Genomic DNA, 24,129 nt, shown 5'->3' with positions numbered 1-24,129 from the left:
GATGTGCTGGTGACTAGCCGTTAGCCGTTGGGGGAGGGAGGAGAAGAACTGGTAATGGGCTCGCCCAGTTAGAGTATTGGGTTGGGCTCCAAGCCCAGCATCCGCATCTCATCTCCGGGCCCCGAGAAAAATAAACACTCAAAATGCTGCTACAGCCCACAAATGCCCATCGATCCCTTTATTTACTAGCTGGTTCCGGCTGGTTGATTCACAGTCGCAGTTGATTTTTGAGTCAAAATACATACTGTAGCGGCTGTTTGCTTAGCAGATGGGTACTGTAGCGAATGGTTAGTGCACATGCTCAAAGATCTACGGGAAGGCATAATATGAGGGTACTGTAGCTACAGCAACACTGCAGCTCCAGCCAGCCACGCCAACAAGCCGGCCACGGTGTAGGTTTGTGCCCATGCATTGCAACGGGTGGCAAAAATTATAACCTCATATACCAATATTCCCATGATATAGAACACAATTGGTTCAAGGTTTCACAAATTATTTGATATAATATAATCTCAAATTCAACCTAGACACCGCAACCCATCAAAGTCGTCGTACTCGTGATGTACTCTCCTGATTCATCATTGTCCTGTTCTCTCATAGAATTCTTTCTGAGCATCCCATTCTTTGACGGCCTCATCATCTATCTTGTCACCCAACAGTTTATCACTCTGAAGGATGTGCTTAGCATCTTCAATGTTGACGGTTTGGCCTGCCTCTGTCAAGGTGGAAAGTAATGGTAATCGGATAGCAGCAGGTTCAAACCAGTGCTCTAGTGAGTAAAGTTCGAAATTCGCGCACACATGTAGAAAATGTAAGGCACAGGTAACAAGGGGCCAAGCACCTGCAAAAGCCAATTCTTTGGCTTCAGCATACTCCTTTGACAATTTCTTGATGCTATCAAGCTCAAACTCCGCACCCTGGAGGTACAAGAAATATGTCAAGTAATAGAAGTGCATTTGCATAAATTTTCTCATCACAAAAAGAACGACTGGCAGGCTGCCCTTGAAGTTATTCTGTTATATTTCCAACCCAACAACACAGTATAACAATTCTCTAATCAGGCCTTAAGGAAATTAAGAGGAAGCACAGGTCCTTAAGGAAATTAAGAGGAAGCACAGGTCCATCTTAATGAGATTGTGTTCAAACATAAAACTGGAAGGATTATAGACTCACAGGGAGTGTGCAAATTACAAATCATGAAGTAGTGTAAATGCAGTGTCGCAACGATAGGACAAAGAACTATAAAAACAGTGTATATGTAGAACTAAATATATTAGAACATACCAGGGTCCATGTGCATATAACTTTCTGCTTGGGTGTTTACGAACAATCTGCAATATAAAAGTGCAGGAAAAATATCTGCATGGAATACTAATAGTCTCGTTTGCACGAGAAGATAACAAATAAACTACATTGTAGAACAACATGCAAGATGGGTGTAGCTAGCGGAGGAATTTGATGAAAGCGCAAGCACATCAGTGAGGTGAAAAATATGTCACTGATCTTATTCATATATCCATAGGTGAAAAATACTTGAAACACTAATACGAGGACAAAAAATCATATAAAAACTCATGTTGTTGTGTCAATAATCTAAGCACTCTTTGGTGCAATTTACTGAAAATACAAATGCTAATGCTAGACTTAACACTCGCAAAAATCACATACTTATCACAGCGAAATTTGACTCGTTTATTCTGCAATGCAGTCAATTCCCCTTTACCTGCTTCTCACTGTCATCACCCAGCGAATTCATGTAGCCAAACAAAAACATGCCTTTATTGCACATCCTTTTGACAAGTGCCGGCGCGAGATGCAATCCATTTTGCTTAGCCATAACAACAAAACCTTTCAGTTGCCTGCACTCCTCTGCTTTTCAACAGAGAAAAAGTTTCAGTGTACTAACATTCAGTTTCAGAAGCACCAAATTATTGGCATAAAAATATATGCCTTACCAAGGGACAAGTAAACCTTGAACTGTGGCTTGTATGGCTGACACTCAGACAGACAGTAAAGCCCAGGCAAATCTTCGGTGTAGAGAACTTTGAGAAGTCAAATGACATGGTGCACAATTAAATAAAAAATAGTTCAGAAGTGGCAGAAAAGAACGTTCATTAGCAAATGCGAATTCAGTTCAGAAATTTGCTTTTCCACGAAGCCAACACATACCAATACAATGCAGAAAGAGGGACTGCATGAAAAAATTGGAGTTTGTCTTAGGTCTGCCTTCATAGAGATAAGAAAATTTCTTTGCCTTCCAAACTCGCTTGAAGTCAGTCAATGCCGTGCTGTTCTCCTACCAGTCAGGAACATAACAATGTAACTCATCCAAGTTAGCATATACAAAACACACACAAAATTTACCTTGTCATAATCGGCTATCAGCTCATTATATGTCCAGCTTTAATGGAGCAATATCCATATTCCCAGAGACCGCCTGGAAACTGTATACGAAATTAATTGCTCACTTGATTGGTGATGGGAAAAAACAATAAAGCAATGTCAAGCAAGGCAGGACCTGGATTTTTGGAGCATGGGTAAAGTTTGAAATAGTTTTTTTTTGACAGCCTAAATTAAAGATTCATAAAATTGATCTAACTTGCATCTCTGTCGCTACCACATTGTCACAAATACGCAAATAGTGACAAATTGCTCACCTCAGTAACTCACATGGTAGCTTGGCTGAGCTAGAGAGAAACTCAATCATCCTTTCTACCATTCTGTAATGGTAGCTTCAGTAATTCAGGTTAGAAGAATTTCAAAGCACTTGTTTGAATACAATCTGTCAAAGGAAAATCACATGGTTCATGGAGGCATTGATGCTAGAAGAATTTAACCAGATTTGTTTTCAGTTCAGATGATGATGTAAAACAGAGGCATTGAACTGTCATGGCTGGTTATCCTTTCCAGGGCTAGGTCATGGAGTATCTCTGCCCAGAATAATGGTAAGGTCATGCCTGAACCATCTTATTCATACCACCCAGTACCCAGTCTACATGTAAAAAAACATGGAACAATAGCCAATCTAAAATAAAGAAAACTGGGAGTGCACGATGTGGTCTTATTTCAGGATCAAAAACAGGCCAATCAGGAATGGTCATGGACGCAACACATGCTGTGCCTTTCCTGAGCATCAATTGAACCCATAAATTCAATCACCCATTTGCGGATTTAACGACAATTTGGACGACTACAACCATGGATTAGAAGATGACGTACCAGGAATTCAGTTGAGGACGGCGCGTCGGGGTGTGCGTCGAGGGAGTCGACGGCTGCGGGGTGGACATCCGCTGGTCCAAGGCTAAACTCAACTTCCCCTCGCCTTCCGACGCTGCTCCTACCGCGGCTGGAACTCAACTTCCTCAACTCTGAGGTGAAGCGCGGGGGAGGCGTCGGGGCGGAGCGGCGCCGCGCGTCGGGCGGAGCGTTGGGCCCCGACCGGAGCCCCAAGGGCCGTGCGTCGGCGTCGCGGCGGGGCGGCGTCCCGAGAGCCGCGTGTCGGGGCGGAGCGGCGCCGCGAGTTGGGGCGGAGGGCCGCAAACCGGCGCCCGCGGCGGGGCGGCGTCCCGAGGGCCGCGCGTCGGGGCGGAGCGGCACCGCGCGTTGGGCGGAGGGCTGCGGCGGCGTGAAGGGGAGGCGCGAGGGGAAGGCATCGCGTTCGTATCGTTCATTGGTTTGACGACGGAATCCGAGGGCTCTCGTTGTTTACCGGCGATTGTTCCGGAGCATCGTTCATTGGCGTCCTGTTTGTTTCCGCTTATAAACGGATTCTCAGCCATCAGAACGCCAGAAGCAAGAAAATCCCGTCAAACGGACTGCGTTCGTCGCGCTTACCTCCATCGCGGCTTCAGCATGCGGCAGCCTTTTGAACTAAGAATCCGTAATCGGAAATCGCGGAGAGAATCCCGATTCTCTGGCGAGCGAGGTTGGCAGAACGCGCGGCCCACGTACACGGTCCCAAACAGGGCCTAAGTCTGCGATCGGACGTCTCCAATTTCATGCGAGGCAGACTGACGAGGAGGAGGCCGACTGGGGGCGACGGACGAGTCACCAATTGAAACTTTTTAGGAGTAGAGATTACTTAGGGCGCGTTTAGTTGTTTTTTTGAAAAATTTTGGGTGTCACTTCAATGTTTGACCAGATGTCGGGAAGACTTTTCGAACACTAATTAAAAAACTAATTTCAGAACTCACTTGGAAACCGCGAGACGAATCTTTTGAGGCCTTTGACCGCATCATTAGCACATGTGGGGTTACTGTAGCACTTATGGCTAATCATGCACTAATTAGGCTCAAAAGATTCGTCTCGTCGTGTACATCCAAACTGTGTAATTAGTTTTGTTATTTAATTATATTTAGTGCTTCATACATGTGTTCAAAGGGGAGTTGAAAATTTTTGGGTGAAATTTTTTGGGAACTAAACGGGGCCTTAGACGCACGCACGTAATTTGAAAAACTAATTAGTTTTTAATTTAAAATTACATTGAATTATGTATTAATTATATTAATATTAGATTAAACCTTAAAAACATGTACCATAATAGACGTCTCGTAGCTAGGGGTGGTAATGGGCCATGGCCCTAATGGTCTCTTCACAGCCCAATAAAACCCTTAAAATTTTTAGTTCAAAAATACATATGTTTAGAGCCCGGCCCTTTTAGGGCCCGATCCTTAGATTTTCTAGTTCAAAATGTTGGGCCCTTTACCACCCCTACTCGTAGCTTAGACCGATACAAACATATTGTAACAAGAGCGGAGCTAAAACAATTAAGCGTTTGAGGTTTAAAGATGCAGGAATAGGGGTTTAATAAACGTTATTAACTCTCTATACTTTGGAGGTTAACAGGAGGTTTATCTTTGGACCCAAACATAGTAGATTTGAGCAGTAACTGAAACTCTCAATTTCATATTAATCTGACATGCTCAGAGCGATTTTCGATCAAGTTAGAGGCAGAATTTTAAGGTGTGTCTGAAACAAAAGTTGTAGACATTTGTCAGAGCAACAGCTTTTCTTTTAGGAGATTTCATTGTTCGGTAATGAAATCTGGAGAATCGAGGGCTGCAAGTTTCGGTTTCAGTGTACTTGCATTCAGTAAATTCAGAACGCTACTATGTCCTTATCTTCTTTCTCGAGGAGCCAGGTGAATTCACGAGCAAATTCAAGGTACTCCGCACGTTGATTTTGCAGCTCGTCCACGTCCAAGCAAGCACCCTGAAGGTGGCTCGGGGATGACGATAAGAATTTGAATAAAAAACCCCTAGGCCAATCTGTTTACTTTCCTGTCAGTTCATCCCCATGCACCAAGTTCATCTTGGCACCAAAAATCGTCATCCTCGCTTAATCCCTATTCGATTCCTCGCGCACACAGCCTCACCACTGTATCAGCGATCCGTTTGAGCCCTTCTCAAGGCGAGCCACCCACCACCACCACCAGCCGTCGTCGCCCCCTACCTTCTGTCCGCCACCTTGTCGTGCCAAGGAGGACCTCTCAGGTGAGCAGGGCTCTCCCGGTGTCGGGTTCCAGCGTTAGGTGTTTTGGGAGCAGCAGTAGCCAGTAGCGTGCGTGGATGGCGACCGACTAGAGATCACACAGCACCTGCAGCTCGACGAGGCTCGAAAGTGCGTCGGACCGACGGCCGTCGGCAGAGTCAAATGGATTGCTCGAAGACAGCGTCATCACTGCCTACATCGGAACTGGATGCGCGGAAGCCGAGGGATGGATGCATTTAATGGTAACAATGATTTTTCACATATGTATCATGCAGTGGCGGAGGACGCCGAAAATTTTAGATGTGGCGGTGGATTACTAGATTATGTTCAAATATTATACGGAAATAAAAGTTCACAACAAAAATATGGTTTAGAAGTACCTCAAATGAAGAAAAACACGTAAAGTACGCATCAAATCAATAATTGGACCAAAAAAGCTATCAAACAAAGAGAAAACATAAATTAGTAATGAAATATTAGAGTTAAAATATTAAATGTAATACAAGATACACAATTAGAGTATAGAGTTATACCGGTATATTTATTATTAGTTGCGTCTAGGAGACTTTGGCAATTGCATATTTCTATCTTTTTTCTTCTGAAAAGCCTTCTTGATAGATTCAAGATCAATTCCTTTAAATATCTCCCGCTCAATATACACCACCATCAAGTCATTAAGCCAACCATCGGACATCTGGTTCCGCAACTCAGTTTTAATAATCTTCATGGCTGAAAATGCTCTTTCAACTGATGCAGTTGCTACTAGTAGCAGCAATGGCAGCTCAATTAGGCGATAAACCAAGGGAAATATTTCATGCCTCTTAAGTTCAACCATTTTCATTGCTAGGCTTGCAAGGTCATAACAAGCTCTGAATGCCTCAACTTTCTAAAAATAATGCATATTCATTAATGTGTTTGGGGACATGGAGAAACAAAATGAACAGGTAGTACCAGGTAAGAAACAGTAGGAGCAAGATTAAGTGACAATAAGTTGGATACATATCTTGAGAGGCTAAAATTGGAGCTGCAGGCAATGGAAGGGAGGGGAATAATGAGTATATGCATTTTTTTTCATATGCAAATGAGAATATATTCTTATGGATTTGATGTGTACAATAAAATTGAGCTGCAATTTAAATTCTAGTATAGGAATTTGAACAGAAACCACGGTCTATAGCCCCCATTGCACAGAAATTCTATCCAACTATTTATTATTTTCCTTTGATTAACATTTTGATCTGGAAGCTAAGCGGTAACGGTTGATAAAGGGAAGGCACGATTTACAATCTAGGATCCTTCATAGACACATAGAATTTTAAAAGTGATATAGCAATGCTAAAACAGGAGATAGCACAATCAAATATAAATTGACAAAAATCAGATGCATATCTTCAATTCAGGAGACAAATAGGTATCAGTGATGTTAGCATGCACGAGCTTCCAATTTGCTCTCCTGAAAGTACCAGCGATACAAAAATGATATGGCTTATGCATTTCATCGAACATGAAGCAGGCAGGAGAGACCTACGTGAAAAAGATGGGAAGACAATGCTCTACAATCTACACCGTGCCTTACCTCTGTTGTACACTTGTGCCTTGCGGAAGGACGTAGGGAGAAGAAGCGCGACTCATGCCTATGAAAGCTCGGGCTCGCTCGGAGGAGATCAGCACCTGTGTCGCCCGTCTGAAGGGAGCACTGGCGTTGACGAGGGTGACCCTGCCGCGGATGGCGGCGCGCGTGCCGGCGTCCACGCGGCGAGCCCGTCCAGGCAGGTGTTCTCGTCGGTGTGCGCTGTGGCCGTAGGCCCGCTCCGCCGCGGACGCCAGCCTGCAGCAGGGAGCCGGGGAGGCAGCGAGGTGCCCAGGCACGTCGGGGACTCGGGGACCGGGGCCGGAGGGGCGGAGGGCGAGGGCGCCGCTGCAGGGAGCCGGGATCTGGGTGAGGGCGTCGGCCGCGCGGCGCCTCAGTGCGCAGCCAGTGGGGACGACTCGGACTGTCGGACGAACTGAATTGCGGCTGCTAGGGTTGTTTCTTCATGGGCCGATGCAGTGTATATCCACTATGGGCCGGGCCGAGGTATGGTGAGCGCCACATCTCGCCACACTGGGCCCTCCGCCACTGGTATCATGGTATTATGGAGCATCACATCAGTATAAGGACAAATTTGATTTAAAAATAAAAGTTGAGGGACCAAATTGGTCTTTTCAAAAGTTAAGGGACCAACTTGACCCTTAGAGCAAAGTTGAAGGACCAAAATGATTATTTTGTCTTTTCAGGACTTTGCTTGCTCGCGACGGCAAACCCATTGGTGACCTTGTGGGCCCGAGCGGGTACAACCACGGTGGGTGAAAAAAAATTGGATTTTGGCAGAAACACTCTCTAACTCGCAGTTTCTATGGGTCTACACCCACTCCCACCTTCCTCCACCCTGATGGGGTAAGGTGGATCCGATTTGGGTGAGAAACATCTTCAGTTGTTTTCGATCTTTGTACTCCCTCTGTTTCAAATTATAAGACGTTTGACTTTTTTGACCCTAAGTTTGACCACTCATCTTATTCAAAATTTTGTGCAAAATATCACTTTTTTAGCTGTGGGTTGCTTTATCAATATAAGATCTTCAAGAATGACTTATATTTGGCAATATTTGCACAATTTTTTTGAATAAAATGAGTAGTCAAATTTATGGTAAAAAAAATCAAACGAACTACAATTTGAAACGGAGGTATTAGTATAGATTAGTCTCATCATCATCGTTATCAACTTCCTACGGACGGAAACTCAAATCGTGATTAGCCCACATCGCCTTCCAAAGCTCGATCGTTGGATCTCCAGCAAAGGCTATAAGCCAAACCAACCGTTCACCCAGCGTCCTCAGCGAGCATTCCCATTTCCCAGCGTTTCGCTACGACGCCACGTCGCGCTAAATCGACACCTCATTACCGCCGGCGCCGGTGGAGTTCACGGCCGCGGGCCCCCAGAGCACCTAGCTAGCTCCGACCACCTGCCACAGCTAGCTGCACAGGAGGCCGCCGCCCAACTGAAAGGCCAAGCAGCCAGCGGCTCCCGGGAGAAGGCAGCCCGGGCGACGAGACAAGTGCTTCGAAGTAGCGTACGTTCCCTACGTTAATTGATAGCACTAGGTGATCATCGATAGCTTGGGGCTAGGCCACGGCTTGACACATCCTCCCATCACTATAAGAAATCCATTGATCCATGATGAAATTTTTGTGATGTTTATAAAAACCGTCATAAACAGACGAGATCTACGACGATTTATGAGTTTTTGTCACAAATTTGCAAAAAGCCCATATGGACTCTAATTTAGGCTTAGTTTCTGTGACAAACCTCTGAAAACGTCATAGAATGAAAATAGAAATCGTTACGAATTTGATATGGTGCTCACTCCATAATGGTGAAAAGAAAATATGTTATAGTTAACATGAACACATGAATTAACGTGAGATACTAAGTTCACATATGCATCCAAGTTTTATAATATTTTATACAAGCTTAAATTCAGATTTATTTAGTTTTTTTATAAATTTTTATAGCATACGAAAATCTGACTTTATTTTTTCCATTAAAAAACCATTCTATCCGATTTCAATATTTTTTTGGGCCAGCTGGTAGTAAAACTAAAAAAATCAGCTCATTTTCCCTTGTCTCTGGGCCGAGCTCATTTTTTTTCCTTTGGGACTCATCTCTCCCTCCCTCCCTGTCGGCTCATTTTCCTCTGGGCGAGCTCATTTTTCCCTTTGGGCCTCATCTCTCCCTCGGTCCCTCCCTCCCTGTTGGTTTGCACCAACATTTTTCGCCTCATCTCTCCCACGCTCCCTGTTGGTTTGCACCAAGCCCAGCTGGTTTTGGAGCTAAAAAGAAAAAGAGGCAAAGAGAATCGAACCTTGGTCTTAGGAGCTGAGAGTCAAGCGCCACACCACTGTGCTGTGCCCTGTTTGTGCTGTTGTTGAGCACATCTTGGTATATGATAGTACTGAGGTTCTACAATGAGAAACAGATATGCAATCCATCTTTTCTTTTTAATCTAGAATTAAATTTTGTAATTAGTATTACTCTCTCGTAAGAACTCCAAATTTGGTAGTTCTTTTTTCTATTTTTTCCTAAAATCATGTTATTTTATTTAATAGCATTTGTTTGTATGTTAATTGCTATGTCTTAATTTTTTCCGTATGACATGTTTTCTTCCAACTTAATAGAAATAGAAAAAATATAACTTTGAATAATAATTGCTAATATAACTTGATATTTCCCAATGTTATGCTCAAGATAAGATGGTGTCAAAAATTGAGCTTCATATGAGTTCAATCATGTTATGAGGTGTTCAAATCTCAAACTTTAGCTTCAATTACTAGAAACTATGTGAGTGATGTATCAATTTGTGAACAACATATGACCATACTTTATTAAAACTATTTGAAACTTTTATCTTAAGTTTATGGATCTGAAATATGTTGTCATGTCAAATTATAAAATTTTCTGATCAAATTTAGGTATTATTGCAATTATTCTATGGCAATTTTAGGATAAAATGTTAAATTACCCCTACCAAAACAATTAAATTCTTCATGTATTTCTGGATATGAGCTGTAACAAAACATGTTATTCAAAGTATGAGCTTTATTTAATTTTTTTAATATTATTTGAGGTATACATAGTTCAATTTGCAATTACTTTCTATAAACATGTAGAAATTCATTTAAGTAATAGAAAATAGTAAATCAGTTCCCAAAATTTTTAAATTCTTATATAATAAATTATTATAATTCTATTACATATAAAAATTATATTTACACGAACAAGATAAATATTTTTATAATTTCCTTCACAAGGTTGCCTTAAAATACAAAAAAATGAAAAAAACAAAATAGGGAAGTATAAGACAGAACCATGGGCCCTGACCACTTCGATGCAGCCCAAATCTCGAAATCAGCAGGCACAATTTGACCCACTCTCGTGCCAGACCGTCGGATCCAGATCAACGGCCGAGCTCTATCCTACAGTGTATAAATCGTCTGCATCCCTTCGAAACCCTAACGCACCCTCCGACCTCCACCCCCTCTCTCTCCCGTCTCCACCCCCTCAGATCCGCCGCTCCTCATCCGCCTCCGCCTCTGAAACAGACCGGGTTCCCGAAAGGTGAACCCGACTCTCTGTATCGTCGTGATAGTCCCTGGATCAGTAGCTATCACATACAGAACTCATTTCAATCGAATATCATAGAAATGACTCACGTTTACAACAACGCATGGATTTAATTATTACATAATCCGAAGGATTGTGTTACGAAACTCAGAGTACAAACCCCTTGGGCTAAAAAAACAAACAGAAAGCGGAAACGATATCTAGTTTTCTAGGCAAACTTCATCTTCACGAATCCTCTCCACAGGCAGCTCAGAGTGTAGCTCGGGCCATCCTTCACATCTTCTTCATTTGTCGTTCTGTCGACTCCTTCACTCTGATCCTACATCTATCAGGCTATCCCCAAGGACGGGATAGGTTCATGTCACCATCCGCATGCAAACTTTTGGTGGATGCAAACAGTATAAAGATAAGGCCAAGGATAGTCTATGGTTTCCTATACAAGCAATATAAGTCATCCAAAACACCTTTCAACACGGCAGCTCCGGCATCCTGGACTCTCGGTCTCCTATCTTCCGCTACAACCAAACTACCGAAGTTTGGTGCGGGAACTCCCTCTCCCCGCACCTCAGCTACTACCAAGAAGGAAAAGTAGACTAGAGGGAGGTAGAAAAGTAAATATGGATCTAACTACGTTTGTGGGGCCAGATCCAGAGTTGTACATGACCGAGTACGCGGCTATACGTATAGTTTTCACCCTGCAGGGGATGTACACCTGTAACCATGAAAGCATCTAGGCCCCTAATTCGAGTTTTGGTAATTAATGACAATGATTTGTGGATCAACAATTTCATTCGAGATAATGAGCATAGGTTGATCCACGGATGAAAGGGATTTGGTTGTGAACGTGTGAAGTTTGGAGATGATATGCAAAGCTCGGGCTCAAGACAAAGGTATAAAATAGGGCTTTTGTATTTTACCGGTCACAAGGCGTTTAGTGGATGAAAAGTGACCGGATTTGTTGGATAGATAGCCGTACTATCAAGAGAGGTTGTGTACTCGTGCTTGACGGGTCTTTAGTGCCATTTTGCTCAAAATGTCTAGGTGCATGCATGAGGGTTAACGACGCTTTGACAAGATTTGAAAAACAAACAAGTTTGAGAGCTGACTGCACAAGTGCGGACAGTCCGCCCAATGGAGCGCGGACGGTCCGCACCCGTACCAGAGAGCTTATTTGGCTCTGGTGGAAATTAGATGTGACTGGCGGACAGTCCGGCCCAGGTGGGCGGACGGTCCGCCTCTCTAGCTCAAAATGTACCAGAGAGGGTGTTTTCTCTGGTTGGGCTTAATATCTGTGCTGCGGACGGTCCGCCCCTGGGGCGCGGACGGTCCGCAGACTATTTGACAATTTGTACCAGAGACATTGTTGTCTCTGGGGGATTTCAAGGATGAACGGCGGACGGTCCGCTCCTGGGGCGCGGACGGTCTGCCGGGTAATTTCAAAGTTGTACCAGAGACGATGTTCGTCTCTGGTGGTGTGGAACACTTAACTGCGGACGGTCCGCCCCTGGGGAGCGGACGGTCCGCCAGGGCTGTAACGGCTAGTTCTGACACGTATTAAATGCACTCTGACTCACTGTCTTATAACTACGGACGGTCCGGTTTTTGAACAGCGGACGGTCTGCGACTTCGCAGAAAAGAGTGTAACGGCTAGTTTTTGAGGGGATGTCTATATATACCCAATGCCCGGCCATTGGGTCTCTCTCTTGGCCATTTGGACTGCATACTTGACACTATAGAGCTAAGGCATCCCTCTCTCACACACACTTGCTTAGAGATTGCATTCTTGAGAGTGTGAGGGCTTCCTAGTGCATTGCATCAAGAGTTTGAGCTTTATGGCACTAGGGAAACTTCAAGCAAGCGTCATCGACTTGTTACTCTTGGGAGTTGCCGCTCCCTAGAAGGCTTGGAGAAGAGGATTTCGTGGAGCTCCTCCAAGTCGATTGTTGAGGAGCCCCGATTTCGGTTGTGAGAGGTCTTGTGCTCACCTCACCGGAGTGGTAAAGAGCAACTCTAGTGGAATCGAGGTGTGGAGCGGTTCCTTGATTCAAGCCGGCTCAAGATCAAGAGGTTCTTGATAGAGGAGTGGTTGATTCTTCGAATCCACCTCAACGTGGATTAGGGGTGACCGGCAAGTCATCGACACCACGAGATAAATTCATGTGTCAAGCTTGGTTACCTCTCTTGCTCACTTTAATTCTTGTTTTTACTTTGAGCAATTTACTTTACTAGAGCTTGATTTGTATCTTGTCACCCTAGGTTGCAAACCCATCTAGAGATAGTAGTAGCATGACATAGGGCTTTCTTTTGTTACTAATTAAATTTCTCTAGTGTTGTTGGTTTTAGATTTTAAACCGCCTATTCACCCCCCCTCTAGTCGGTGTTCTTGATCCTACAACCCACTCGCCCCGAATCCAGCCGGGGATCAGCCGACTTTCTCCGAGGCACCAGTCAATGAAACTAACGGCTACGGCACCATCCTACTCCCGGTCTGGGGCGCGTCCTCTCGCAGAAGGTCGCCCGGGGCTATGAAGCTATCTAGAATGGAATCTTCATGGATCCTACGATCGGGGGCGATAGGGTCCTGCCCTCTCCCCCTGACACTGAAACACTATCCTCCTGCAGTAATGGTGCCGCGCATAGCTAGCTCGGGCTGGGTCCCCCCTCATAAAGGATAAGTGGTGTGCACGTTTGACATAGTTCCGTCACTAGGGCCACAAAGTCAAGTCCTTCATCCAGCCGAGGCGAGTGTCTTCGTCCAAGTTAGCATTCCGTCAACACGGTCTGCAATCGATACCCATTACAAGTATCTCCTCCATAACTACACCTCTACTAAAGTTCCCACCGGAACAGTCTGGCGCCCGCCACAGGTGCTCGTCACCCATCACAGGTGCTCACAGGATCGTTCCCAACACACAATCCCCGGCTCTCGATCCGAAGATCAGAGAAAAGGGTCTGCTCACCCCCGCTGTAACCTAATCACCAACTCCCATATATGTGGAGGCAACTTCCAGCAAGCAAGGACAATCATATCATATATTCCCATACCCCAAATCTCACTCATAGTAGCAATAGCATACAACAAATCATTTCTAAGTATGGGAATCAAGGAATACGGTAAAATAAATGGCTATGCAAGCTCATCTCATCACACTCAATTTGGGAGCGTAGCGTATCTAGCAAGCAATGCCTAATATGTATTCAATCTCGAATGGGCGTGAACCTGATAGGTCTTCGTAACCTTCCTCGGTCTCTGACATCTTCTGGTCATCCGGTACGTTCTTCTGGATCCTCCGTGTGTCGGGGTAATCCTTCTGGATCCGCTGGTTGCTCGGAACGTCGATCAACTTCTTCTCGTCAGGACCTAGTAGTGATTACGTATAAACATAAGGACCAAAGTGCAAGAATGCACAAAACTGCTCAAATAAGATCCAACTCACAACAAAACCTATTCTATCGGGTAGATCATGATTTTATAAGAATTATGAAACTGGTTTCATAATTTTTAGGGATCCGGTTAAATTATTAAGAATTTTCGAAGACTAAGCATTTCTTGGAATTACTAAATGATTATCGAAAAAAGGAAAACACATAGTTAGTCACGTGGCAGCCTCTGGGCATGCCACGTGTCAGGCTTACGACAGCAAGGAAGTCAGCCACATGCTGACGTCATCATGGCTGTTAATGATGTCAGCGTTGACTTGGACAATGTTGAACAGGTCAACTGGGGCCACGGCCAGGGGGTTAGCTGGGCCCACATGTCAGCCACATGCTGCGTCACTGACTAGTAGGGCCCACACGGTTTGGCGGCTTGGCTCGAGAACTAGGTCGTCTCGGATAACGACTCAAGGTGAACGGGCCGGCTCAACTGCCCGGGAACTCAGCTCGGCTTGGCGGACTGGGCCGGCGGGGTATGGCGGCCCGTCTTCATGTTCTTTTCTCCTTCTTTGCTTTTTCTTCTTCTCCTTCATCTCGCTGATAGCTCCGGTCCCACGTGTCAGAGGTGGTAGGATCAGCTGCGGCTCGTGCGTTCTAGAGTGGCTTAGCTCCGTGTGGTCTCCGTGCCGAGGCAGAGCAGAGTAGGACGGCGGTGACGAGGTCTTCCTGGCGGCGAGGTCTCCGGGCGGCGACGGCGGCGGAGCGGATCCCGGGCAGGTCAAGGTGGAGACGAGGCTTCAGGCTGCGGAGCGCTACGGCGTGCTCCGGAATGCGCAAGGCGAGGTCGGGGACTTGGCGGCGAGGAAGGGCAAAGGCCTAGCCTCGAGCGCCAGCGCGCGCGTTCCCGCGCGACGCACGCATGGTGTGGCCACGGCGGCGGCGGCGAGGTTAGGCAACGGCGGCGGCGCGAAAGTGGCCGAAGGGCACGGCTAGGGGACCGGCTTGGACGTGCGGTGGTGAACTGAGTTCATGCACACGCTGACACTCGGAAAGCCGAGACACGGCGCGGCGAGACAAGGGCCAAGCGGGGTTAACAGGCTTGGTGTTCGGTGAGGCTCCAGAGCGGGTTCGCGAGCGGAACGCGGGCATTCCGATCCAGGGCGACGTGACGGGTCGGAAGTGGCACAAGGCCAGGGCCAAAATAGGGCAAGGGAAACAAGGCGGAGGTGGAATGCTACGGCGACGCGGCAAACCAGCCAGCTGCGTCGCGTCGAGTGCGCGTGAGTCGGCAGAATGCCGAAGGGTAGTCGCGGGTGCTCGGCCGCGTCGTAGGTGGCGGGTGTGAGTGCAAAGGCGCTAGGGCGGCATTCTAGGCCGTTCTAGGCGACGGTCCTGCAGCAAGGCAAGGTCACGGGCACCTATAGGTTGTGTGGTCGTGCGCACCGTGAGTGCTCGACGAAATGCCCGAGAGGGCTCGCCTTGTGCGAACGCTGCGACGTGGTTGGGTTCGTGCCCAAACGAGACAACAACGTGGCGTGCATGTGCAAAGGGGGCAGAAAGGCCCGGCCTTGCACAGCAAGGCATGTGCACGAGCCGGGTGCGGCCACGGCGAGGTCAGGCAGCGGCGCGGCGAGGCAAGGCCAAGGTTTTGGCCTGGCAGCTGGCCGAGAGGGCGTCGGCGGTTTGCAAGGTGTGGCGGCGGCACGTCGGGCCCCTGTAAACGTAAAACTGGGACGGGGAAAGACCTATGGTTGTCTCCGGATGGTTCATCGGTGGCGCGAAGCTCACACCGGACAGCAAGGAGAGGGGCTGGACGGGACGCAGCAGCACCTACCGGCTCAAGTCGAAGGAGAACAGGGTGAGGCAGAGGCGAGGTGGAGCCATGTAGTGTTGGTGCTATGCAGGCTACGCTGGAATGTCGATGTCGTCGATCGGGGGCGCCGGCGTGGTGACGAGCTCGGGCGGCGGCGTGCTTCTGCTCGATCCGGTGGTGTCCCGTGGGTAGCTTGGCGTCGGCGTCGTTCTCCTCGTGCCCAGCGGCGGCGCCGAGTTGCGACAGCAGGTACTCCTCGCTGGCTTGGTGGCGCTCGGCGTCGGGTCCGGCGGCGTCCTTCTCCTTGGACACGGCCATAGTGTTGCTGGTTCGGGCGGCGTTCCTGAGCAACGGCTCCTCCACCGCGGCGCGGAGGCGACGTCGAGGTCGGCAGCGGCGGCGGGCTCGGGTCCGGCCGTAGCAGCGCAGCGCCCTCCTTCCTCTTCTCTCCTCCTTGGCCCTCCGTTCTTCATCTGCTTCTTCTTCTCTTCCCTTTCTCGGCTCTCCCTTTCCTTGGTGGCGGCGCACAAAGAAAAGAGCCCGAGGGCTTCTAGGGTTTGCGAGGTGGCTGCGGCGGCTCTTATAGGGGTCGCGGACGCCGAGGAATGGTTGGGGCGGCTTGGCGCGGGGCTAGGGTCGGGCTTGCACGCAGGCAAAAGAGGTCAAGGGCACGGCGCGGGGCGCGTGGGTGACGTGGGCGCGGCCGGCTCCCCTTGTTGTTGCAGAGCGGATGCGGAGAATGGCGCGGGGCGTCGGCGCGGCTCGGGAAGGCAGAGGCGGCGTCGGGAGGTTGGGGAAAAGGGAATAGGGCGCCTGACCAGCGGGCCCCTACTGTCAGCGGCTCAAGGAAGGAAAAGGGGAGTGGCATGGTGCTGGGCTGGGCCGTGGAGGTTCAGTAGGCCGGGGTGGGCTGCGTGAAGAGGTTTGGGCCGGACGAGTGCAGGCCGAAAATGGCTAGCGGACTGGTGGGTTTAGCAGGCTGCGTTTTGGGCCGGTTAGGGAGTTAGGTGTTAGAATTTAAATTGAAGGGCTCACTTCAATTTAAATTCCACACAAGTTCAATCAATGAAATAAACCCGAAACGAATTCAAATTAAACAAGGTAGATGCAATAAATCCGGGTAACTCCAAATATTTCCCACACTAGCAAAATATTTTCCTTAATTCAAACAAGGTTTTTAATTACTAGGAATTTTAGAGAGAAAGAATTCTTACTTATATGAAATTATTACAGCACTGCCACAAAAAAATTTGAATTTCACATTTTTCGACTTATTAACATTCCGGAAAAATCCGGGATGTTACAGCCTCCACCTCCGCCTGGCCGCCGAGACACTGCATTCGGCGGTGGTGGATCTCCTCCCCATCCGGTGGCGCCGGATCTCCACGCCACCCGGCCACCCGAGCCGCCTCCCCACATCCATCTATGGCAAAAGCTGCAGATCCATGACCTCTTGCTGCCACCAACACAGCTATCGTCGTCATCCTCAGATTCGTCTCCCAGTAACGATGGTCGCCTTGTTCCCTATCTCCGCATCCTCCTCCTCCCTCCCCTCTGCTTTGCGCAGCTTGAGCAGGTGTGCCGGAGGCTCCACCATCACAGGTAATCCCTCTGTCCCCCTTCGCGATTTCATCTGCTTTTTTTTTCTTTTTTTCGTTGGGGTTCCTCTCTCGTGTGCCCCGTCGGGCCTCTGCTGGCCGCGGTGGGCCCGTAGCCACGGTTCGTCGCTGGCCCTTAGTGCTTCATCCATCCTTGGAGTCGGCAAGTAGGGAGGACGAGCTACACTTGTCCTGAGGGCTTCGTCCTCTGCTTGTCGTGGTGGCGTCTTTGTTTCGTATGGTGCCTGCATGCTGCTTGTTTGATACAATGCCTAGGTAGTCGGTGCTCGTTTGAATGAGAGATGGATGAGTTGATTCTACCTGATGGAGCATTGGAGTATGAGTATTGCTTGGTTGCTCAGTCAATCTTCTCATTTCTTCTGATGCAGAAATAGCATTGGAGTATGAGTATGAATATTGCTAGTGAAGTCTGTTGCTAAGAAATACTTTAATTCCTGTCATGCATGCTTTTTGATTGAACTAAGCTCTGATTATTTGTAGATATAGCAGTACTCTTGTGTGTAGCAGGTCTCATTTGGCGTGCTAGAACATTTGATTTGCCTGTCCTAATGGATTATTTTTTATCACTAGTATCAATTGTCGAGCATAGTATTTTAATTAAGTGTACAACATTAATTCCACTGTTATAATAGAACCAGTTTGTGGTGCTGATCCGTTATTTTTTTGCTTGTTTTTTTCCCAGGGGTAGGAACAATTGGCGAAACTCGGATGAACATGAAAAAGCCATAGTTGTCATGCAGTCCTAGTGCTGCCTCCAAGTTAGGTTATATTCAAATCTTAGTCATTTTCTGGTCAGCTTGTAGCTCTTTCACCTATGTTACTTGTGTTACTTTATTTTCAGAAGTAAAATACCTGCAACTAGCACTTCAGATGGAACTAGTTAGCAAGGCTAGCTACATAAACTTTGTCTAAGTAACTGTAATGTTTTTCCTTGAGTTACTTTTCAGAGACTAACTGTGATCACTTGTTGGTATTATTATTTCAGGGGCAGCTTAATTGGCTTAGTGATGCAACATCAATAGCTTATTCCTAGGTGGTTGCTCCTCACCAAGTATGGGCCAAAAAGGAACTCATTTGCTGCTGGCGTTTAGGGTTGTGCTTTCCTTCAAAGTCCTAGCTGTTGAAAAAATTGAATATAGATGGTAAGTGGCCATGACTATGGGAAGTGGGGCTAGTACTGCAATATTATCAGATTTTCTGCTAGATTGAAACCAAAGTTAGAATGTGATTCCATGCTGAAATATTAAATCTGTTGCACGCTTGTAGTTTTCATGGACGAGAGAAGTATAAAGATCAAGAACCAAGTGCATCGAATTTGTTTGAGTGCCTCTACAGAAAAAAGAGAAATGATACACCTTATGTACAGATTGTCATAGCATGTTAGCTTTCAAATACGGCTCATTGCAATTAATTCTAGATGAAAATCTTTTAAGTGATTTGATGTTGTATGTGATGAAATGCTCAATTAAACTATTTATGTGATGAGATGTTAATTTTTTTGTTGATATATCTTGGGTTGGGCTGAAATGATCATGTTGTTTATATGGGCTATGTAAATGGGGCCCAAATTGGCTCATGCGCCTGCTGCCACGTTGTTGTCCATGTCAGCATCCATGTGGTGTCATGTCATCACCACTTTCCATGTTACTGCCATGTCAGCTGCCACGTCAAATTACATGTCATCATTGCCATCCACGTCATCTCCATGTCAGCAGCCACGTCATCCGCCATGTCATCAATGCGTGACATGGCAATTGAATTTGTGACGTCAATTATACTGTTGTGACGTTTATTTTCGTCATAGAAAATGGGCTTGGGTTGGGCTTCGGGGGCCATGGATATTCTGTGACGTTTTCGAAACGTCATGGATCAAGCAATTTGCCGGTACCCCAGGACTGGGGTACCCCCTCTTGCTGTGTCTAGGCAAGTAGAGCTTTGTAGTTATCCTTAACTACGTCCAGCAGCCGAACCCCTGCGGTCCGGAAGCCCTGTTCACCCGACAACGGTCCCGGATCCGTCCTCTGGTTGGGAAAGGTCCGGGAGCACCACGTGTTCCGGAAGAAGCAGGCGCTCAGCCCGAACAGCCGGAGGCTCCGGACCACCCGTGGAGGTCCGGATCCCCGCGGAATCCCGGACCCCCCTTTGGGGTCTCGGACCCCCAGTATAGTAACCGGACCCCTCGCCAAGGGAAGGAATCGACACTCCGCCTCGGGGTGGTCCGGAGCCGCCACGTGTCTGCAAGCACAGACACGTATATAAAGCTGCTTGGTCTCCATATTAAGGTTCACCTACCGCTGTATTCATTGCGGTAGGAGGACGACCGCATTGATGTAGCAGAAGCCGAGGCGATTCTTTGACCAGGGGGCACTATTGATCGCGTATTACCAAGATGCATAGTGGGGCTGCTGGCGCCGCCCACACCGCGCCTGTCAGTCTGCCATAACAGATGGATACGACAGCTCGGCTTCACCCATTATGACACCTACATAATAGCCTCAACAGGTCACGCCGCAAGCTACGTTCCCCCAACGGGCACCTTGCTGACGGGACAAGAGAAGACCACCCTTCGTCAGAGGGTCAGCAGGGCATGGAAGCATATCGGAGGAAAGATTCGTAACCACTGTAGCCATTTAAATACTCTGCGCAGTATGCTGCATAGTCACGTTGGGCCCACTTGTCGGGGCCCCAACGTCCTATGTATCCGCACCCCTTGGTCTATAAAAGGGGGCGCCCGCTAGAAGAAAAACTCAGGCTGGGGAAAAAGCCAAGGCCCGGCAGAGGATAGATTCATACACAACCAAGATCAATACCTCTCCCAGTGGATGTAGGGTATTACGCTCCGGCGGCCCGGCGGCCCGAACCACTCTAGATCGTGTGTTCTTGTGTGCTTGTCTCGAAGCTAGATCAGCCCAATCGCCTAGTACCTTCCCGAGTACTCCCTCTCTGGGAATAGGTGGGTGCGCTCCGCCACCTGGCAGTGGGTCCCCTAGAAACCCCACGACACAATTTATGATGAAAATTTAAGAAACGTCACGAGGTGTGATTTGTGACGCTCGATACATGACGCTATTTGAGATCGTCATAGATACAGCTTTATGACGGTTTTTTAGTGATCTGTGATGAAATTTAAACGTCATGTATCACCAGATTTTTTTTTTTAGTGGATAGTCCCTTTTGTCAGCTTAATGAACCAATATGAATTTGAATCCCCTATCCGTTGCGCCATTTCAATTAAAGCTTTGGGAAGGACTAGCACTTTTACCCAATTTGGGAAGCAAGGTCTGTTGATGAGTGGTTATATGATAGCGGTCCTTATGAGCTAATTGTTCTACACTTTTTATTATTTGGTATAGCTTGTTATATATGGGTCGTGAGTGGCAACTTAGCTTTTGTTTGGATATGCGTCCTTGGATTGTTGTTGCATATTCAGCTCTTGTTGCAGCTGCTACTTGCTACTGTTGTTTTCTAGATTGACCCTATTGGTCACGGAAGTTTTTTTTAATGTTACAGCCTTTAGAAATAACGCACAACACATCGATTCTTGCAACAATAGATAGAACTAGCACAATCAAATTAATGCAGGCGGGCAATGCTGCGGCACAGACATAATAAACTGGTGAACAAGAAATTCACCTTGATTTAATTTATTGTGCACCTCCGGCATAAGTATTTGTGAACAGGGCGCGCGGGGAGCAGGTCGGTAAGCTCGCAATACCGCCGGCGCCCAGAACATGTTCGATGAAATGCTCGCTGCCTGTTGGGCGTTTTTCTGATGCTGATGTCTAAATTGTGATATATATAAAACAGAAGCTGGTACATACGAGGCCCGACAAACAAGACTATATATAATTAATTAGCTAGAGATGTTGTCGATCTGCAAGCTTGGCGGTGCGATCGAATTCAGAAGATGTTGGAGAGTATGGCCATGTCGATGCTGTAGGGCGACGTTGGGTTATTATTCCATGAGACGGAGGACGACGCCGCCGTCGTCGTGGTCGAGAGGGACGGCGGCGGCGAGGAGCTGCGGCTGATGGTAATTGGGGTGCTGGTGCTGCTGCAGGGGCGCCGGACAAGCAGCGGCACAACGTCTTCCAGCAGCCCCCCTTTATTATTATTACTGCAGGTATGCTGACGACGACGATGATGATCAACAAAGCCGCAGCCGTCTTCGTCCGTTTCTTGCTGAGGGAACACCCCTAGCGGCATCGTCAGTCCATCGTCTCTTCTTCTTGGTGAGGTTGCTGCAGCATGCTGCCAGCACCTGCTTGGGCTGCTTCTGCTGCTGCGGCCGCCGCCGCCGCCGTGGAGGAGGAACAGGTCTAGGTCTCCTGCTGCGGCGGCGGCGTCGTCGTCGTCAATGATGGGTGCTGCTGCTGGGCAGCCGCGCGGCTGCAGCAGCTTGGGCTTCTTGCTGGTGCTTCCTCCTCCTCCTGCTGCTGCTGGTGGCCGTGCAGGAGGAGGATCCGGAGCAGCTTGCTGCTGCTGGTGTTGCAGGAGGAAGTGGGAGTAGGTGTAGTGCAGGTGGAGACCTTCGTAGGTGACGAGCAGCGTGTCCGCCTCGTCCATCGCGCGCTCCACCTGCTTCTTGGCGTTGCACCGAGGGTTCGTGCAACGGTAGTAGCTCCTGCATGCACGCAAACAACACACACAGCAGTGCATTATTACTATATTATTTAATGTACTCTCTCTGTATATATACTCCATCTCTCATCGATCATCAACTCTATCTGATTCATTCATTGATTATTCCATCTACCATCTCATAAACATATATACACATATTCAGACGACCGCGACACCCCTATGTAAGAGTGGCATAGGGGTTCGGGGTTTTCATAGCCTGCATGAGAGGTTTTCTTTTAAAAAATATCGTGGGGGCGGTCTTTCCCCCGCGGGTCAAGTTTTTTTTATTCAAGATCACAATCAATATCATATATAGCTAGTACAACATTTTTAGATTGCATCCAATTATATAAAGCAATTAATATATATGATGGAGTAGGAGGGATGAATATATAATCCGACGATATCCTAGCAGGCACGCGCACCTACCTTTGAAGATCTTTCAAGTCCACTAATTAATTAGGCTGCTATACCTGCACTAGCTAGCTAGCTAGCTTGATGGCAATGAGATTTTTTCAGTCGTTGGGAAAGATAACTAGATATAGTAGTATACTAGTGGCATGCAGCCGCGCAGGGCCAGTGCTGCACAGCTAGCTATACTACTACTTGCCTCTTCGTCCTTTATTTGCTGGTAGTATTTGGTAGCTCGCTGGATATGATGATCGGAGCCACTGCTAATAGCTACATACTACTTTAAATGTGTATAGTAGTACCTTGGGTTGGGGCTGTTCTTGATGGATTTCTGCCCGTATTTCCTCCATTTGTAGCCATCCTCTGCAAGAAGGCCGTTCCCACAGGTCTTGATCTTGAGCGTGTACTTGTTCTCCATCTTGCTCAATACCTCCGTCTTAGGGGAGAAAACCCTAATAAGACGACGCAGCAGCACACGCATACAGGTGAATTTATTATTATATATACATGGATCGGAAAGATGGATGATATATACTTACACCGGTGGGCTGGTGGAGACGACGCCGGCGGAGCTGTAGTTATCCATGGCATCATCAGCCAGCTGATTAATATTCTGATGATGATGGGCGCCGCCGCCGGTGAAGGAGAGCACGCTCTCTATGTCGCTGATGGTGGGCCCGGAGTAGACGGTGGAGATGAGCTTGTTCACCATGGACTCCCGGTCCCGGCGGCGCAGAGGTCCATCATCATCCGCCTCCAAGTAGCCAAGCGGCGGCGGCACTTGATGCAGCTCCTCCGCCATGGCGCTCTCCTACGTGCAGCTGCTACCTGCTGGGGGCTCGATCGATCGATCGGCCGGCCGGCCTCCGTCCCTCTCAAAGAAGATGGAATTGCTAGCGAAGGCTTCTGGCCGCGCGAGCGCTACCACAGGCCATAGCTGCCTGCTGCGTTATATATAGACAAGAGAAGAGAGGAGAAGAGAAGCGAGTGCTACCAATGGTAAAAGACCAATGTACCCTCGAGAGATCTACTGCTACTGGCCATATCTATATCAATATATTATTGCAGCAGCAGTTGCCCTTTATTAATTAATTTGATCGCACGATGATCTCATCATATCTCATCTGAAGCTGCGCATGCAGCGGCAGAGAATAATTAACACGACGACTAACTGACCCAACAGCAGCATACTATATATATAATACTAATTTCCATTGATCATATATATTAGGCCGGCCCAACTAGTGCAGTTGCTGCGGGCGTGCATTAATTATTATATTGTGTCGACCCATCGTCGTCTAGAGCTCTACTAGCTAATAGCAACCACTAAAACAAGCTAGCTACGATCATCGATGGAGTAGATCTTTCTCTATATGTGTGTGTGTGTGTGTGTATATATATATATATATATATATATATATATATATATATATATAATTTTGGTCCCATGCATGCATTATTAGGAACGCGCGAGTTGACTTTTTTTCTCTCCTTGTTAGTACTGTATTATTAGCTACAGTGGCAGGCAGGGGGACGGGGATGATATGCACTCTAGTATGTACTATGGTGGGCATGCAAGCAATTAATGTGCTGGGTGGCCGGGGAGACGAATTGTGAAGCCAGGCCAGGGGATACGA

The 24,129-nt window shown here is 47.4% G+C and overlaps 2 protein-coding genes and 2 long non-coding RNA genes across 6 annotated transcripts; 1 reads left to right on the top strand and 3 right to left on the bottom strand.

Annotated features, from left to right (window-relative positions):
- Positions 1-425: 425 nt before the first annotated feature.
- Positions 426-7,489, bottom strand: LOC120709378. 3 transcript variants are annotated; one of them, XM_039995001.1, is made up of 10 exons: positions 7,067-7,489; positions 6,024-6,376; positions 5,871-5,927; positions 2,658-2,782; positions 2,365-2,444; positions 2,170-2,296; positions 1,956-2,042; positions 1,724-1,872; positions 842-917; positions 426-715 (listed from the first exon to the last, which is right to left on the bottom strand). In XM_039995001.1, the coding sequence occupies exons 6-10, from the start codon at positions 2,195-2,197 to the stop codon at positions 579-581; spliced, it is 477 nt and encodes a 158-aa protein (XP_039850935.1). In that variant the 5' UTR covers positions 2,198-2,296; positions 2,365-2,444; positions 2,658-2,782; positions 5,871-5,927; positions 6,024-6,376; positions 7,067-7,489; the 3' UTR covers positions 426-578. The 3 variants fall into 3 exon arrangements, with proteins under 3 accessions (XP_039850935.1, XP_039850934.1, XP_039850936.1); XM_039995000.1 differs by lacking the exons at positions 5,871-5,927; positions 6,024-6,376; positions 7,067-7,489 and adding an exon at positions 3,220-4,189; XM_039995002.1 differs by lacking the exons at positions 5,871-5,927; positions 6,024-6,376; positions 7,067-7,489 and adding an exon at positions 3,220-4,179 and having other exon boundaries at positions 1,724-1,869.
- Positions 7,490-10,621: 3,132 nt separating this feature from the next.
- LOC120709377 lies at positions 10,622-16,620 on the bottom strand. Its single transcript, XR_005689656.1, has 3 exons — positions 15,861-16,620; positions 13,872-14,012; positions 10,622-10,984 (listed from the first exon to the last, which is right to left on the bottom strand). It is a non-coding gene; the product is annotated as an uncharacterized LOC120709377 (long non-coding RNA).
- Positions 16,621-18,459: 1,839 nt separating this feature from the next.
- On the top strand, positions 18,460-18,792 carry LOC120710850. The gene is made up of 2 exons (XR_005690027.1): positions 18,460-18,600; positions 18,725-18,792. It is a non-coding gene; the product is annotated as an uncharacterized LOC120710850 (long non-coding RNA).
- Positions 18,793-21,234: 2,442 nt separating this feature from the next.
- LOC120709376 lies at positions 21,235-23,403 on the bottom strand. The gene is made up of 3 exons (XM_039994999.1): positions 23,032-23,403; positions 22,795-22,944; positions 21,235-22,082 (listed from the first exon to the last, which is right to left on the bottom strand). The coding sequence occupies exons 1-3, from the start codon at positions 23,292-23,294 to the stop codon at positions 21,359-21,361; spliced, it is 1,137 nt and encodes a 378-aa protein (XP_039850933.1). The 5' UTR covers positions 23,295-23,403; the 3' UTR covers positions 21,235-21,358.
- Positions 23,404-24,129: the final 726 nt, after the last annotated feature.

The sequence above is a fragment of the Panicum virgatum genome, chromosome 5K (genome assembly GCF_016808335.1).
Source record: "Panicum virgatum strain AP13 chromosome 5K, P.virgatum_v5, whole genome shotgun sequence".
NCBI lineage: Eukaryota > Viridiplantae > Streptophyta > Magnoliopsida > Poales > Poaceae > Panicum > Panicum virgatum.
Note: the sequence above shows the minus strand (reverse complement) of the source record. Positions and strands in the feature narration are given on the sequence as shown.

Excerpts from the sequence above, each read along its gene's own strand:
- LOC120709378 (XM_039995001.1), bottom strand. The coding sequence starts at position 2,197 with ATGCAGTCCCTCTTTCTGCATTGTATTG. Across the intron at positions 918-1,723 it reads GTGATGACAGTGAGAAGCAG|GGTGCGGAGTTTGAGCTTGA; the intron begins GTAAAGGGGAAT and ends TTGTACCTCCAG. Across the intron at positions 716-841 it reads CAAAGAATTGGCTTTTGCAG|AGGCAGGCCAAACCGTCAAC; the intron begins GTGCTTGGCCCC and ends CCACCTTGACAG.
- LOC120709376 (XM_039994999.1), bottom strand. The coding sequence starts at position 23,294 with ATGGCGGAGGAGCTGCATCAAGTGCCGCCGCCGCTTGGCTACTTGGAG. Across the intron at positions 22,945-23,031 it reads GTCTCCACCAGCCCACCGGT|GGTTTTCTCCCCTAAGACGG; the intron begins GTAAGTATATAT and ends TCGTCTTATTAG. Across the intron at positions 22,083-22,794 it reads AAGAACAGCCCCAACCCAAG|GAGCTACTACCGTTGCACGA; the intron begins GTACTACTATAC and ends GCGTGCATGCAG.